This window comes from Vulpes lagopus, chromosome 7, assembly GCF_018345385.1.
Source record: "Vulpes lagopus strain Blue_001 chromosome 7, ASM1834538v1, whole genome shotgun sequence".
Taxonomy (NCBI): Eukaryota; Metazoa; Chordata; class Mammalia; order Carnivora; family Canidae; genus Vulpes; species Vulpes lagopus.
In genome coordinates this window covers 40,304,210-40,319,114 of record NC_054830.1, presented here as the reverse complement: position 1 = coordinate 40,319,114, position 14,905 = coordinate 40,304,210, and the positions used below count along the sequence as shown (strand labels likewise).

General features: G+C 37.8%; 1 protein-coding gene across 2 annotated transcripts in view; it reads left to right on the top strand.

Moving 5' to 3' along the window:
• Positions 1–14,905, top strand: part of CNTN3 (contactin 3) — a 327,782-nt gene that overhangs the window by 217,053 nt on the left and 95,824 nt on the right. The window contains exons 1-2 of one of the 2 annotated variants that reach the window (XM_041760552.1): positions 12,894–12,986; positions 14,473–14,676. Coding sequence is in view for 1 of the 2 variants with exons in the window: in XM_041760551.1 (XP_041616485.1) it covers positions 14,473–14,676 (204 nt within the window). In the remaining variant the exon portion in view is untranslated. Of the gene's footprint in view, positions 1–12,893; positions 12,987–14,472; positions 14,677–14,905 lie in introns of those variants that run through there. The other variant, XM_041760551.1, reaches the window with a different exon arrangement.

The following is a 14,905-nucleotide window of genomic DNA, read 5'->3' as shown; positions in this document are numbered from 1 at the left end:
ATAGGTGTCAAATCTCCATGCACATTATCATTTTTTAGAGCTTCTCACCATCAACGAAGCATCGAAAATTTGTTTGACACCTGTTTGCCTTGCCCTCCCTACCAGGATCTTAAGCTCTTCCAGTTGGTTTGGTCTGCTCCCTAGTTCTGCTAGGGAAAATTCTATCTTCACTCCTTGAATTGAGGTAGGCTAGTTCACTTCAGAGCCCATGTTATTCAGCCCTGCCTCTCTGCTTTCTTCACAAAGCCTACATTTTGCATAGTTGACTTCTTTGTAAGGACCCCACAGAGGACAATCCAACAAGATCAAAACAACATCAAAGACAGTGACAAAAACCATAAATTTATTGAGCACTCACACTATTTGTCATGCATGCCTGTAAGTGCTTTGTATTTTCTTCTTTAATCCACACACCAAACCTATGGAGTAGGTGCTATTCTTATCTTTATTTTGAAAAAAAAGGGGGGGGGGGAACTGAGGCATAGGGAGAAAAGGAAATTTTCCCTAAGGTTACATATCTGGCAGTACGAGAACCAGGACTGGATCCTAGTCATGGTTTTGGGGGATTTTTTAAAAATAGTTATTTGGTTTTGGTTGGTTTGTTTGCCATTGACTCTTGTTTTTAACCAATACCCTAGCTTGTCTTTTGTAGAAGTGAAACTGTAAAGGAGATTATTCAGTATTTTAAGGAATGGAAGGTATCATAAACACCAGTATTCCCCAACCCTTTTAAATTCATGGGTTCATTTTAACGTGAGAATGTTACTATCACTCACATGTTTGAGAAGATACAATGAGAAGACAGTTCTGTGTAGTGGCTTATGCTCTGTTTCACATTGCCTGAGTTCAGATCCTTCTAACTTTATTACTTGGGGCTTCCCTAATTGTCTTAGTTGCTTCATCTGTGTAAAACAGGATGATAACAGTATTTGCCTCATAGACTCTTGTGAGGATTAAATAAATTAATATGTAAAGGTGTTATCGGTATCTGGTGCTAAAATCAATATCAACATAATTAGATTATTTTAGATTATTAGATTAAGTGTTCAATTTAGCTATTTTTATGGCTTTTTGTATTTTGGGGAGAGAAAATACATGATACCCATTACATGATACACAAGTCCTGATGAATTTAGTCACCCTTCTTTATTTAATATACATTCTTGTCAATCACAGTGTAGCCTACACATTTTAAATAACAGGATATGTCTTTATGTTATATAACATATAATTTGTTCAGTCTCTCCATCAAGTACAGCATGCATATGGATTCTCTAGTCTTACAGCAATTGCACAATTCTCAGAGAATCCATATTCCACAATTTGGAAACCAAAGCAATCTCATGCAACCCTCTCCTTTTTCAGGAAAGGGAATCTGAGACCAGTGAGTTTAAGATAATTTATCAAAGGCACATAACCTAGAATGGGACAAAGTAATGTCTAAACCTCAAATCTCATGACTCTCACATGGAAATCCTTACTTCCAAAGATGTCCCAAAAAACTTATTTCAAGTTGTTTTTACAGTCTGAAAGATGGCTTGGTCTAGCACCATGTGTCCTTAAACAGTATTTTATGCTCTTTGAGTTTATGTTATCCCCATTATCTTTGCTGTTTTTCCTCATAAGAATAAAAGAAGTGTCCCTTTGTATCTTTATATGTCAGAGGCTGAAAGGAACTTTGGAGCTACAACAGAACAGTTTCCATGTTCTGTCTACCTGCTGTCATTACAAGTCGTCAGGTACCCTACAGGGTTAATAATCAAATCCTTATTGCTAAGACCGTTCTCATCACCTTCATACATTTTATCTGGTGAACAAATGGTACAAAAACAGATTTTCTAACTGGAATTTGAAATTTTATTATTTTTACCAGAGCCCAAGTATGTTAAGTGTCTATGAGTGACAGAAATAAAATATAACTACAAGGTTGCTTGATCTAAAACATAGCATGCTAAATATTCTTTGACGTAACACATTCAAATTGAAAGCTAGGAAAGCCCTTAATGCCATGCCAGTGGAAGGTCAACTAGTTGAATTTATAAAATAGAGAGATGAAGGAAATGAACATGCTCATAAATTTTCCAGAAGGTATGTTGTTGAAGTAAAATATAGCGAAAAACAAATATGAGCAATTTCAGTAATTCCCAGAACCTTATACTACATATGGTCTCAAAAAAATTAAATAAATAAATAAGACGGGAAAAGTGTCTAGAAGTAGAGGACTAGAGTTCTACAGGGTAACGAAAATGATGCATTGCTTTCACTTAGAATACCAACTGCTGAAACGTAACTGACAGAAAGGTATTTATATCACCTCAGGTAATATTAAGGGAAAAGAATCAAAATAAGCAGGGTAAATCAGCGAGACAATTTGTTCAATGTGAATTTATTTAGAAAATAAAAATGCAGTATTGTTTGGGAGATTAAATAGAAGAGGTAATACTGGATCAGGAAGGAATGAAGTTCAGTATACTTCCAGTGAAAGAGGATCAATGAACATTTCTGTCAAACAGATTAACATTCCTTCGTAAATTTATTCTTGACTTTGATCAAGGCAGAATCTAATGTTCTTATACTGTAGATCTGTGTATTTACTTCTTGGAAAGAAAAGCTTTTCATCATATTAGCTGAAGAGCACTCACATGATGGCTGTTTTTTTCTTTCACAAGACCTGTCCCCTTTACCAGCAGTGCTTTAGACAAAAATGTTTGAAAGAGGGAGCAGGTGGTTGCTTTGCATTTCTTTGTATTGTTTTAGGTAAATACATTTGGAGCCAAAAAAAAAAAAAAAAAAGAGAAAGAGAGAGAGAGAGAGAGAGAAGAAAAGAAACAAAGAGCCAGTGCTCTCACACTATTATAATTTGTTTCTTATTTGAAAAAGGTAAAAAGAAAGAAATTAATTGTAGTAAACATAAACTTGACCATATTTTAGAGACAACTGTCAATAGGACAATGTAATTAGATTATAATAAATAATTGAGCTGGTTTGAAAGGTCATTGTCTTTTTTTTTTTTTTTTTAACCAACTGAAGATTATGGCATGAGCTTTGCAACCTTCTGCATAAGGCACAAATGAGCCCAGTTACTGACTTAAGTGTAATTAGGATGCATTTTTAAAACTCTGTCTGCCTCAATGGACTCCTGTTCTACAATTTTAAAAATCACAGTGAAGCTAATATTCACCCAATATTTTTATATTAGAAGAAGATTCAGATTAGAATCCTACTGGTCCCCTTATGAATGACTAGAAGAGTCATTAATCCATTAACCAGATATAGAAAAATAAGGGCTTCATAGCACTGGAATCCAGTGCTAAAGAATTCATAGTTGAAATGCTGCCTTTGACACACTCTCTATCAGCTTGTTATTCATTTATTCTTACACCTCTGCATTTATTGAGCAATACAGTGCACATTTATTAGTTAAATATGATGTTTGTAAACGGATAGCTGGGACGCTGAAAAATAAAATGGGGATAAGGAAAACCTACTGAAGTAGTAAGGGTAAATCTACTATTAGAAATTAATATTAGATCAAAAAGTTCTTTGTAAAATAGAATCTCACATGATATGAATAGCCATCAGTTTGAGGTGCTCGTAATGTCAGGGTATGGACAGAATAAAAGCAATATAGTATTTTCTTCCTAACTTTTACTTCTTACTGTTCCTGGATAGTATAAATTGTAAAAGGGTCCCTGTATTACAACCATTCAGATACTTCTCTAAGTATTGATCTTTTCATTGACCAGAAATCATTCTTTGCACTGAATGGGGTATACCATAAAAAGAAAGCAATTAATAGAGAGGGATCAAATATAAAGTTACAACAATATTAAGGATTTGATAAATAAGCCAATTGGTCAACATAGTAAATCTTTAGAAACAAGGATCAGAAAAATGATTTCCAAAAAACATCAAACATTAAGCAAATGAGAATTTTAACTAAAGTCTGCGTTTGAGCAATAGGCTTTCATTTCTTTGTGTGTATTTCTCTCTAACATCAGCAGGGCTTTTTTTTTCAGCCAGGTTATTAAAATCACAGAAAAAGCTATAGCAATTGTTTTCAGGCTTTGAAAGACATTTCTACGGAGTGATAGATTTTTCCCTGGACATATGCATAGCCAAGTAGGCAAGGACTAGAAACACTGGAGGCAGAGAAGAAATGTATGTGTAAACATGTGTGTTTATAATTGAGCATAACAAGGAAGGGACCAGGAGGTAATGGTATTTTTCTAACTCCTATCTTTTTTCAAAACCTACAAACTGTTATCTATATTTGACTTGAACCCGAGGCTGCTGTAAAGTGTCCTGAGTACATCTGTTAGTACCTTAAGAGGTTGGCATTTATAGATCCTTACGGATGAGAAGGACAAGAATTACTTTTAATGCTAGATTTTGGGGGGCATTCTGTTTTGTTACCAAGTTTATGTACTCAGATATAATTGCATAACCTGCCCTAATCAGACATTTAGTCACTTTTTAAAAATTAGGTGACTTTGTACTATTTCAGAAGTATACTTTATAATGAAACCACTACCATTTAAAATCTATTATTCAGAGAAGTTACAGACTCCAGAGGGTAAAGATCCATTATAAAATGTTTTTATATAGTACTAAACTATTTTGATGAACAGTTTGATGTGCTCTTATGGCAAATAGTAGTACTGTGTATGTATGCGTGTGTGTGTGTGTGTGTGAGAGAGAGAGAGAGAGAGAGAGAAAGAGAGAGAGAAACATTAATTTTTCCAGCTTCCTGAGGACTCATTTATTGTAGTCAGTAAAAAGACCCCTGTGATTTGGTAGGATGACTTCATCCTCTGCTAATAAACTCATTCTATTTACCAGTGATAGTGGACATTTTATTCTGCTATTAAAAAAAAATCACCCACATAGCAAGAAGAGAAATATCAAGTGCCCATGACATTCCTTAAGAAAATGAGACCTAATGACGAATGCACAGTTATTGTGATGCTCCTTTATCCGCTAGTCCTTAATTATTCCAGTTACTTTTATTACATGTTTTCCCCATCTATAGAGTTCTTTTGTATCATTTGCAACCCAATGAAATCCCTGTCTGAAATTAGCATCTGAGAGTTGATGTGGGATTTGTAACCCAAAAGTACTACCTTTGGATTCATTAAAGGGTGGGCTTATACTAGGAAATTTCCATTTTGCAAGGACAGTGTAAATTCTGCATATCATTTTAATAGCAAGGCAGGTCAATCAAATTATAATTGGCTCCAATTAACACTCTCAGGAGCTGTAGGATTCCTTAGCTTCTCCTGGATTGCACTTAAAAGGAAAATGTTATTTACTGTCACTGAAGTCATAAAAAATGTCCATTGTTCAGTATAAGTGATGAGGAAAGTGCAAACCTGGCAAGAGGGATTTGGCATAGAGTTAAGATCTGCACACCAATATACACATTGCATCAAGCATGGCATTGTGCGAAATGTGCTGTTACAAAGCACTTTCTTTTAGCTGCACAAGCAGGCCTTGGCAATGAAACTTGTAGTCATCCGCAGCATTTGGGTTTTGAGCTAATCTTAAAATTGCTTTCTACCATGTTCAGAGCCTTGAACTCCTTGGAAAAGCATATTTTTATCATAAAAATGAGGAAGCAGAAAAGAAATGCATTATATTCCCAAGTCTCTCTTACCTTAGGATCTGACTCTTATCATTTTGGGGGTTTCTGCCTGAGTTTCATCATATAGCAGAAATTCCACAGACAACCCAGGAGTCGCAGTAACTGCAGGTTGGGTCTGTGACAAGACAGGATTGTCCTGTCTTCATAAGACATCAGAGTAAACTAGCCCATCCTGATTAGGTATTATTTTCTCTTGGAAAAACTTAAACTACTTTCTTTAACAATGTCATGCTTCTTTAGCACCCTGGTGAAGGGAACTAGGTCAGTAAATGTCTTGCCCATTTTTTTGCTCCTTCCCATTCTCAGTTACCTGAAATCATTGCTGCACACCAGAGTTGGAGTGTCATTGAAGTTGGCACCCACTTGCACGTTCTCGATATTTTGGAACAAGGAGACAAGGGTGAGGTCAGTCCATTGAAACAACTTGTATTAAGGATGGGAGAGGGCTCGTTCTCTGAGGAAAATTAAAAAAAATTCTTCATGAGAAAAAGAAATGTATGGGTCCAAGCAAGAATAAAGAATGACCTCTAGAGGGCTCCCTACATTTCTGCATCAACAGATATGGAGGAAAGAACTCGTTTGGCACCACATCAGTTTTTGCAGCCAGGGTACCAGGAAAGAGATGAAGGAACTTGTTAGAAGAGTTTCCCTGGCATTAAAAATGAAGACAGGAGCACCTGGGTGGCTCAGCCAGTTAGACTTCCAACTCTTGGTTTTGGCTCAGGTCATGATGTCAGGGTCCTGGGATCAAGCCCTGAGTCAGACTCCATGCTCAGCAGGGAGTCAGCTGTAGGTTCTTTCTTTCTCTCCTTCTGCCCTTCCCCCAGGACTCTTTCTTTCTCTGTCTCTCTAAAATAAGTAAATAAATCTTGAAAAAAAAAATGAACCCAGCCTTGTGGAGTCACAATACGATGGGAGATGCAGGGACCCACTGAAAATATTCCTGTTTCTGAAAGAAAATGGTAGAACCAAAAATGATGATCATAAACACATCAGAAAACTGCGTTATCTCTTGGAAACTTGTGAAGCAATGGAAATGACTTGTGTGTACTCTCAAAAGGTGACGGGGCTAAAGCAAAAGAGAAGAGTACAGAAGATAAGGAGACTGGCCTAAGCTTTGTGAAGCTTCATGTGGTGGTTAGGACAATATGACAGCCTTATAAGGAAGAGAGGAGTAAAAGTAAAGTAAGGCAGGTAAAGGTCACCGAACTCATAACTTGGTCCTTGGCTAATACTAACCTAGAACACAAATTAGCAAACTTTTTCTTAAAATTTTAGTCAGATAAATATTTGAGCCTTTATGGGCCATATAGTCTCTGTTGTAGCTCTTCAGACTTGCATTGGTAGCATAAAAGCGGCCACGGACAAGAACAATTGGATGAGTGTGTGTAGGTTCCAAAATATTTAGTTTACAAAGCAGATAGCAGATTAGACTTGATGCTGTAGTTTTACTTTGCTGACTCCTGGCTTAGGATCAGCCCAGAAGTATGAAAAGGTAAAGGAATGACATTTTTAGTTGTTTTTTTTCCCTCGATCATTGTTCTCTTTATCTGAGGAGCCTCAAAAGTCACAGTTTAGTACTCTAAGTAAAAATAGATTAGACAGACATTTATAGGCTAACAAGGAAACCTGCAGTATATGTAATGTTGCCCGCAATGCAACAACTTACAAAACAGCTTTTGAAAGACAAAACAATGAAATGTTGGTGATGTCCATAGATACCTTCTGCTTTGATGGTACAGATTTTTCAATCCTAACCAGTGATGTTTTGCTCTTTGAACCTTAAATTATCTTCAGTTTTCTACATGGCTTTCGAGTTATGTACTGCCTCAGACCCTCGATCAGTGAGTGTCATCTCTAAGCTCCATAGTAAAATTTCCTTTCCAAATGTCTGAATCAGTGATATAAATCTTGAATGACATCCAGCAAGTTCCCACAAACTCCTAATATTCCTTCTTTTCAGGTAGATCAAACTTTCCAGTTGGCACCAGAGAAAATAACCAAGGTTACTTCTACAGTTTTGTTCAACTGCAGTTTTATTTGACAGCTTCTAATAGAAAATGCCTATACAAAGGATTAAATCTCCCTCATAATAGAATTTCATAATGAAACTAGAAATAAACCCTTAAATGTCACTAGTATATGTATTAATGTATCTCCAGATAAACACTAGAGTGACATATTTCCTGTTAAATTGACTGGCCTTGTACTTAAGTGACCTGGGAAAGAATGTGGCTGGAGGAGTGATGTCATTCTTCACATATTACTTTTTTAGAAAGCAGTTTCCACACTTCATTATCTTAATTTATGGCTCCGATTGGTAAAGCCTCTTTGCTCTCTACTAAAAAATATTCACATACCTAATATTAACGTTGTGTTGTTAATAGAAAGCCCAGTGGCCAAGTAGTTTTGGCATAATGTGTTTGTGATTTACACCACAGGTTATGACAGATTTTGTAAAGTCTAGTTTGTTTGAGTATATAAAATTATCATCTTTATTATAGCTTTGTATTTATCATCATACATAAAATGATGTTGAAAAATCTCCAAAGAATGCTGATTTGATGTATATTTTACTTTGCAGTGTACAATTAATGTTTATTGCAAATGCAGATTTTTATGATAAGTAAACTCTGATGGTATTACAGCAGATTTTTTTTAGTTTATTCAGAATGCAATAAATCACATAATTCTCTAATGTTTTCAATCAGAGTGATGCCATATATTTTAACATGGTCATGCAGGCAATAAATGAAATACTGCAGATCTTCTCTCTGAGACATAAAAGTTATGTCTCATTCCATCTCAATAAGAAAGTCTGTAAAGAAAGGTAGGTAGGTGCTACAAATTTTTGTTGTAGCTGTCATGACTGTATATACCATATTAAACACAGGTTTGATTTCTTTCTGTAAGTTGTCAAGGGTCTGAATCTGTGTGTTTTTGTTTTGTTTTGGCTTTTTTTTAGTGGGGGGAGGGTAGTGCAGTGGGTGAGGGAAAGGCAGAGAATCTCAAGCAGACTCCATGCCCAGCATGGAACCCAAAGTGGGGCTCAACCTCACGACCCTGAGAGCATGACCTGAACTGAAACCAAGAGTCAGAAGCTTCACCAGACTGAGCCACTTAGGCATCCCAAGGATCTGAATCTTTGTATAAAACAGAACACTAATTCGTTCATTTGCTTTGAGATTGTGATTTGCTATTTTGGAATACCTCACCCTTTGCCACTGTATTAGTCTTATAATCACTTTATATGAAATAGGATTCTTCTGTAGGCCTTCTAAGTGCAGGCTTTCTCCTTTTTTTTTTTGTCTTTGGTCATTGTTTTTCTTTGGAAATTTTCTCTCTACCACTTAGCACTGCACCTAGACCTAATAATAACACCTGATTGTTACCTATTATCATTATTTCTATTGGTTTCCTTTTGCTGGTATGACAAATTACCACAAATTTAGTGGTTTAAAACACCATGGATTTATTATCTTACAATTCTGTAAGTCAGAAGTCCAATACAGGTGTCCCAGAGCTAAAATCAACATGCCAGATGTTGACAGGGCTGCTGAAAGCTCCAAAGGCTCTAGGGGAGAATCCATTGTCTCGCCTCTTCCAGCTTCTAGATGCCACCTGTTTTCCTTGACTCATGGCCCTGTCTTCCATCTTCAGATTGAAGTGGGAGAGCTAGGTTCTTGTCTCACTGAACCGAAGAATGAATCTCACAGACAAAGGAGAGTGAGTAAAGCGATAGAAGAGTATTAAGCAAGGACATAGAAAAAGCTCCCAGGAGTGAAAGGGGTCCCAACAGGGTTGCCAGTGTGGGCCTCCCTCCCCTGACAGTTTTTTATTTAGAACTAACTGGGAACCTTGTGGCCTTATCATTCTTGGGATGCCCTGGTTTGAATAAGGAGTGGTGATAACATCTTTTTTTTTTTTTTAAGATTTTATTTATTTATCCTTCAGGGACATACACACAGAGAGATAGAGAGAGGCAGAGGCACAGGCAGAGGTAGAAGCAGGCTCCATGCAGGGAGCCCGACATGGGACCCAATCACGGGTCTCCAGGATCACACCCTGGGCTGAAGGCAACGCTAAACCATTGAGCCACCCAGGATGCCCAGTGATAACATCTTTAATGGCTTCATTTGGGGTCTGGTCATTTTTTGTTGGTCACAGGCAACTATCATGAAAAAATAAAAAAAAATCCTCCCCACCCACACCAAGGCAGGGTGGTCTGGTTTGTTCCCTTTTCTCTGGTTTCCTAACATCTCAGCATTTTGGGAATTTCTCTGAGCCTGATCACATAGTCCCTTATCTATCTCTCCCTACCTAGCCCCACCTGTCCCTTCCTCAAGATCAAGAGCATAGCATCTTCAAATAGTACTCTCTGGCTGACGCCCCTGCTTCCACAGTTCCAGTTCCTTTTCTCTGACCCTCTTGCTTCCCTCTTACAAGGGCTTTTAGGATTACATTTCCCCCACCCCTGATAATCCAAGATAATCTTCCCATCTCCGTATCCTTAATTTAATCACATTTGCAGACCCTTCTTTTCATGTCAGGTAATATGTTCAAGATTTCAGGGATTAGAATGATGAAATATTCTACGGGTCATGATTCAGCCTCCCATGCCATTATTAGGCCCAATCTCTCTCATACATTTACATTTAAAGGTCTCACCTACCCACTGGGCATTTACTTCTAGGTTACCTGCCTGAGTCTCAGAATCAATTTATAGTACAACCTCTTCCATCCCTAAAGTGGCTCTTGTTTCTGCTCTCCTGTTTTTCCTGTTTATCCCAGCTCAAAACCTTAGAGTTCGATTTTTGTGCTGCTCATCAAAGATCCTTTTTTCTCTTGTAGCTGTGAGAATATACTATTTGGCAGAAACAGTGGAGGAAGACCATTATGGTATTCTGGTTATAATATATTCCAATAGTTAGGCCATAGTATTGCACTTTTAATTCAAAAGTATACATACTATGCTATTAGGATGTGAAGAGAGAGGGAGTGTTATTGAAAACTCTTTAAAATTTCTTTCTACAGGGGCACCTAGGTGGCTCAGTGGTTGAGCCTCTGCCTTTGGCTCAGACCATGATCCCAGAGTCCCTGGATCAAGTCCTGCATCAGGCTCCCTGTGGGGAGCCTGCTTCTCCCTCTGCCTATGTCTCTGCCTCTCTCTCTGTGTGTCCCTCATGAATAAATAAATAAGATCTTAAAAAAAAAAAAAGTCTTTCTACACTGTTTAATATACAGGGAGTATACAGCCCACATGATTGTGTGAAGATCACATATACAACATGCCTTGGGTGATGGTTTACAAATATAATAAACCCTTTGTAATTCAAGGGATACCTGTATGCTATTCTGAGATAGATCCCAAATCTGCCTGATTGTTACAGTTTGTCAAAGAGGAATGCAGGAGTGCAAATTCCTGCAAAAGAGCAGCTTTTCTCCACTGCATTCTCAAGTTACAAGTGATGATTTTAGGGCTTCTACTCAGTAATATAGCCTAGGGGGATGAAGGTTCTATTGTTTCTAATTTGTTTGGTGGGGATCTCAGGGTGGGTTTACACCATTTTCCTCTGGGATGCTGATTTGTCAGGGCTTGTGTGGAGGGTAGGTGCTAAGAATCAATTAGGAATTAGTTTGTAAATTTGAAAAGTCTGAGGGTGAGGTGAGGGGATTAAACAGTTATTGAAAAGGAGGTCAGTAATAGAGGATATTTCCTGAGGGTCTAAGGGAAGGGGCAATTTCTAACACAGAGGAGAGTCTGTTACTCCGTTTTAGCAGCATTGTGTCAGTTCAAGTGTTCTGAGAAGCAGACTCCAAGATGGGATTAGAGGATCAGACTTGTTATTAAAAAAAAAAATACAGAAAAAATCCTGGAGAAAAATGCCTGTGAAGGTTAAACGGTGAAGAAGCAGAAATTGGTAGAGGAAACTCCAGTCTGAGATTCAAATCTGCTATCTCTGAGCAAACAGAGGAGAAGAAAATTTGGATAGGAAGAAAGCCAAATCACTGTGAAGTTCTGAGAATATCATGACCATTATCTGATGGGACGTCTCCAACCTGAATTGCCCAATGGGGGACATCCTGCAACAGGGGGAATGAGCCAGCATGAACACCCCAGTGGGGTTCATCGTTTAGCTAGAAGCAGCCCCAGGAAAGTGTAGCCACAGCACTCCACTCATAGGCTAGCAGGTGGAGGCCACCGGTTAACTGTGTTCTATGAAGTTCTCCTGAAGTGAGACCTAAGTGGGACACTTCCATATCTATCACAACCCACCCTTCAATCCAGCCATATTCACTTCTCCGTGCTCATTTTGTGAGCAGCTTAAAATGATTTTAATTTTGACTTTCTTCTCTTCTAACAGTCCTTCATTATAGGGGTCATATAAGCAAAGCCACCATAGTATCTGTATAACAATATAATGATAATACAATATTTAAATCTTAAAAGTATTGATTTGGGATTTAAAAAATGCTAAAGTGGAGCCTTACAGCATTTCAGTCAAAATGATATATGTAATATTTATTCCAAATTGTTGCATGTGCTTATTGATCAGGCATTCTCCTTGCTGTATAGTATTTCTTACATGAATTTATTAGATTTTAGTTTTTTTCAGATTCTGCATCTGCGTTCTTCCCACCAGCCATTCTTAGTTTAGTATAAACTGGTTTAATAAGGTTGATTTCTTGTTCTTAACACCCAAATGAGGTATGTTATGTTGGGGAGCAGTGGAAGTTTTACACTTACTGGATAAAAGGGATATTTTTAAATAAAAAAAAATAAAAGAGAGTGAGGCAATCCTATTAATTTCATGGATAGAATACTTTGAAAGGCAGAATGAGATGGCTTTGCCTTCTCTAAAGCAAGGTGAGGTTACAGAGTTAGGGGACAGGGGATGTTGGGTGGGACGGCATGATTAGTGCAACAGGAAGAGCCTGGGGAACTGAGGCTTCCACACCTGTCAGTTTCAACAATTGCAGAACTAATCCAGCCTCCCTGACCAGCATTCTTTAACTCTGTGGTTTATTTAGTACTATTTTAAGAGCAAAGCACCATCTCAGTAAGCATGAGGCTAGCGGGGGAGTGGATGTTTGAGACACGTTTCATTTTCATACAGTCCAACAAACAACTTTGGATTTCACAGCCTATCAGGTGACTGATTGAAATTTCCTGAAACACCCTACTGCTATTATAACGTGATGTGGAGAGCAGTTCAAGGATAAAAATCCGTGTTTCTAAATGTGCTCCCAGTTTGCCCTTGACTTGCTAACCTTTGGAATCATCAGACATTTGTATTTGCATGAAGGCAGAAGGAAGTCAGTGGTTTCTCATTGCTACCAGGTACTTAACATTTTCTCTTCCCTGCCAACTTTTCATATGCTCTTCACTTCATCTGGAGTGCTTTTCTCCCTGCCTGTCAGAATGTTCTTCTATCCTTTAAGATCTGCTCTTTAGTCATGAGAGAATGTCACCTGTCCTTCCTCTGAAATCCAGAGTAACTCTCACCCAGACCTTTTACACTGTCTCATTGTTATTTGTACACTGAGTTACTGTCCACCTCTGCCAAATGCAAAGACCCTTTGCCACTGGAGTAATGTCTTAAGTATATTTTCAATTTGTTACTAAATTTATTTTGATTACGTACATTTTCCAAAAATTCTTTTGAAAAAGCATTACAGCAACGAACCAATACAATAAGGTTGATGAAATTGTAAAACACAGTAGGGCCTTGGAAAAAAAGGAATCAAATAAGCCAACCATGGTTAAGTGTGCTTAAATTACAACTTGCCTCTAAAAAATACGGGCATCTAGAACAATGCAGCATTGTATTATTTACCCTCATTATCACAGATTAGAAGAACATTATTAGTTCCTTTGGAGAAAGTTGGTTTACCTTGAGCCAAAAAGTCAAGAAAACTCTCACATTGGACTTTACATAGGAGATAATAGTGTAATTATATCCTTAATTAACTCAAATGTTTACTGAGAACTGTTCAGTGTCTTTGGATATTCCATTTTGCTAATTGGGTGGGGCAGGGCAGTCAGGATAAAAGTTGACCTCAATGTTTACCAAGCAATGGAAGGACAGATAAGTAGATGATTACATACAAAGCAGTAAGTGCTTTAACCTATGTGAACTTAAGAGTTGCTCTATAATATAGGAGAACCCACTCTGAGGACGAGGATGAAGGAAGACCTGTCCTCTCTGAGGAGGTGATTCCTTATATTTGGAACTAAGCTTTGAAAACCATCTGGAAGTTACTCTGGCAGAAGGGGGTTTAGTGTTAAAAGGTTGTGGGAGAGAGGCAAGAGAGTGAACAGAAAACAAGGACACTGCAGGCTTCTAGAGCAGCACCTGTAAAGGCACCCAGGTGGTAAGGCTTTGAGCAGGGGTCTAATCGTGCAGAATTTCCTATTCAGGTTAAGAAATTTTGCATTATTCTCAAGAATACCAAGAAATTACAGAAAAGTTATATCAAAAACTGACAGGATGGGATCGGTAATTTGAAAGAGTGTAGAATGTGTGGTGTGGAGACACAAATTAAAAGGGAGGAAAACTGAAGCGAGAGAGACTTGTCAGGAGGTGTCTGGAGTAGTGATAATGATGATGGTGATAATATTGCTCCCACAAGAATGCTAATCAGCAGTGTCCTCCACCGTAATGCAGAATGACCGCAGAATCAGTTCACAGAACTCTTTCTCTTCATGACCTGCAATAAATGCACTCAGCATTGCTTTGCAGTAAAGGTGGTTTTGTGTACTTTTTAGTTATAATATGGAAAACTTTCTTTAATGATGGAATTTCTTTTACCCCCAACTTTGTTAGAACTATCATATGCTTGGATCTTCAATGAATATCCATCATTTGTTGAAGAAGATAGTCGGAGATTTGTCTCTCAAGAGACAGGCCATCTCTACATAGCCAAGGTCGAGCCATCCGATGTGGGTAATTACACATGTGTGGTGACCAGTACAGTGACGAAAGCCAGAGTGCTGGGCTCCCCAACTCCTTTGGTGCTACGTTCTGATGGTAGGAAATATTTCAAGGTGCAATTCTAAATGTCAATGTTGGGAATACATGCAAAAACAAAGGGAAAAGGTGAAAAGTATATCATGGATTATTTCATTTTGGGGCAAACAAAAAAAAATTATGAATACAGCGATGCAGATTATTTCATTAACATAGGTCCCTGTTCCTAATCCTTACCCAGGACCAGCTTCATAATTTTTAAGGACCAGAGCAAAATAATAATCGTGGA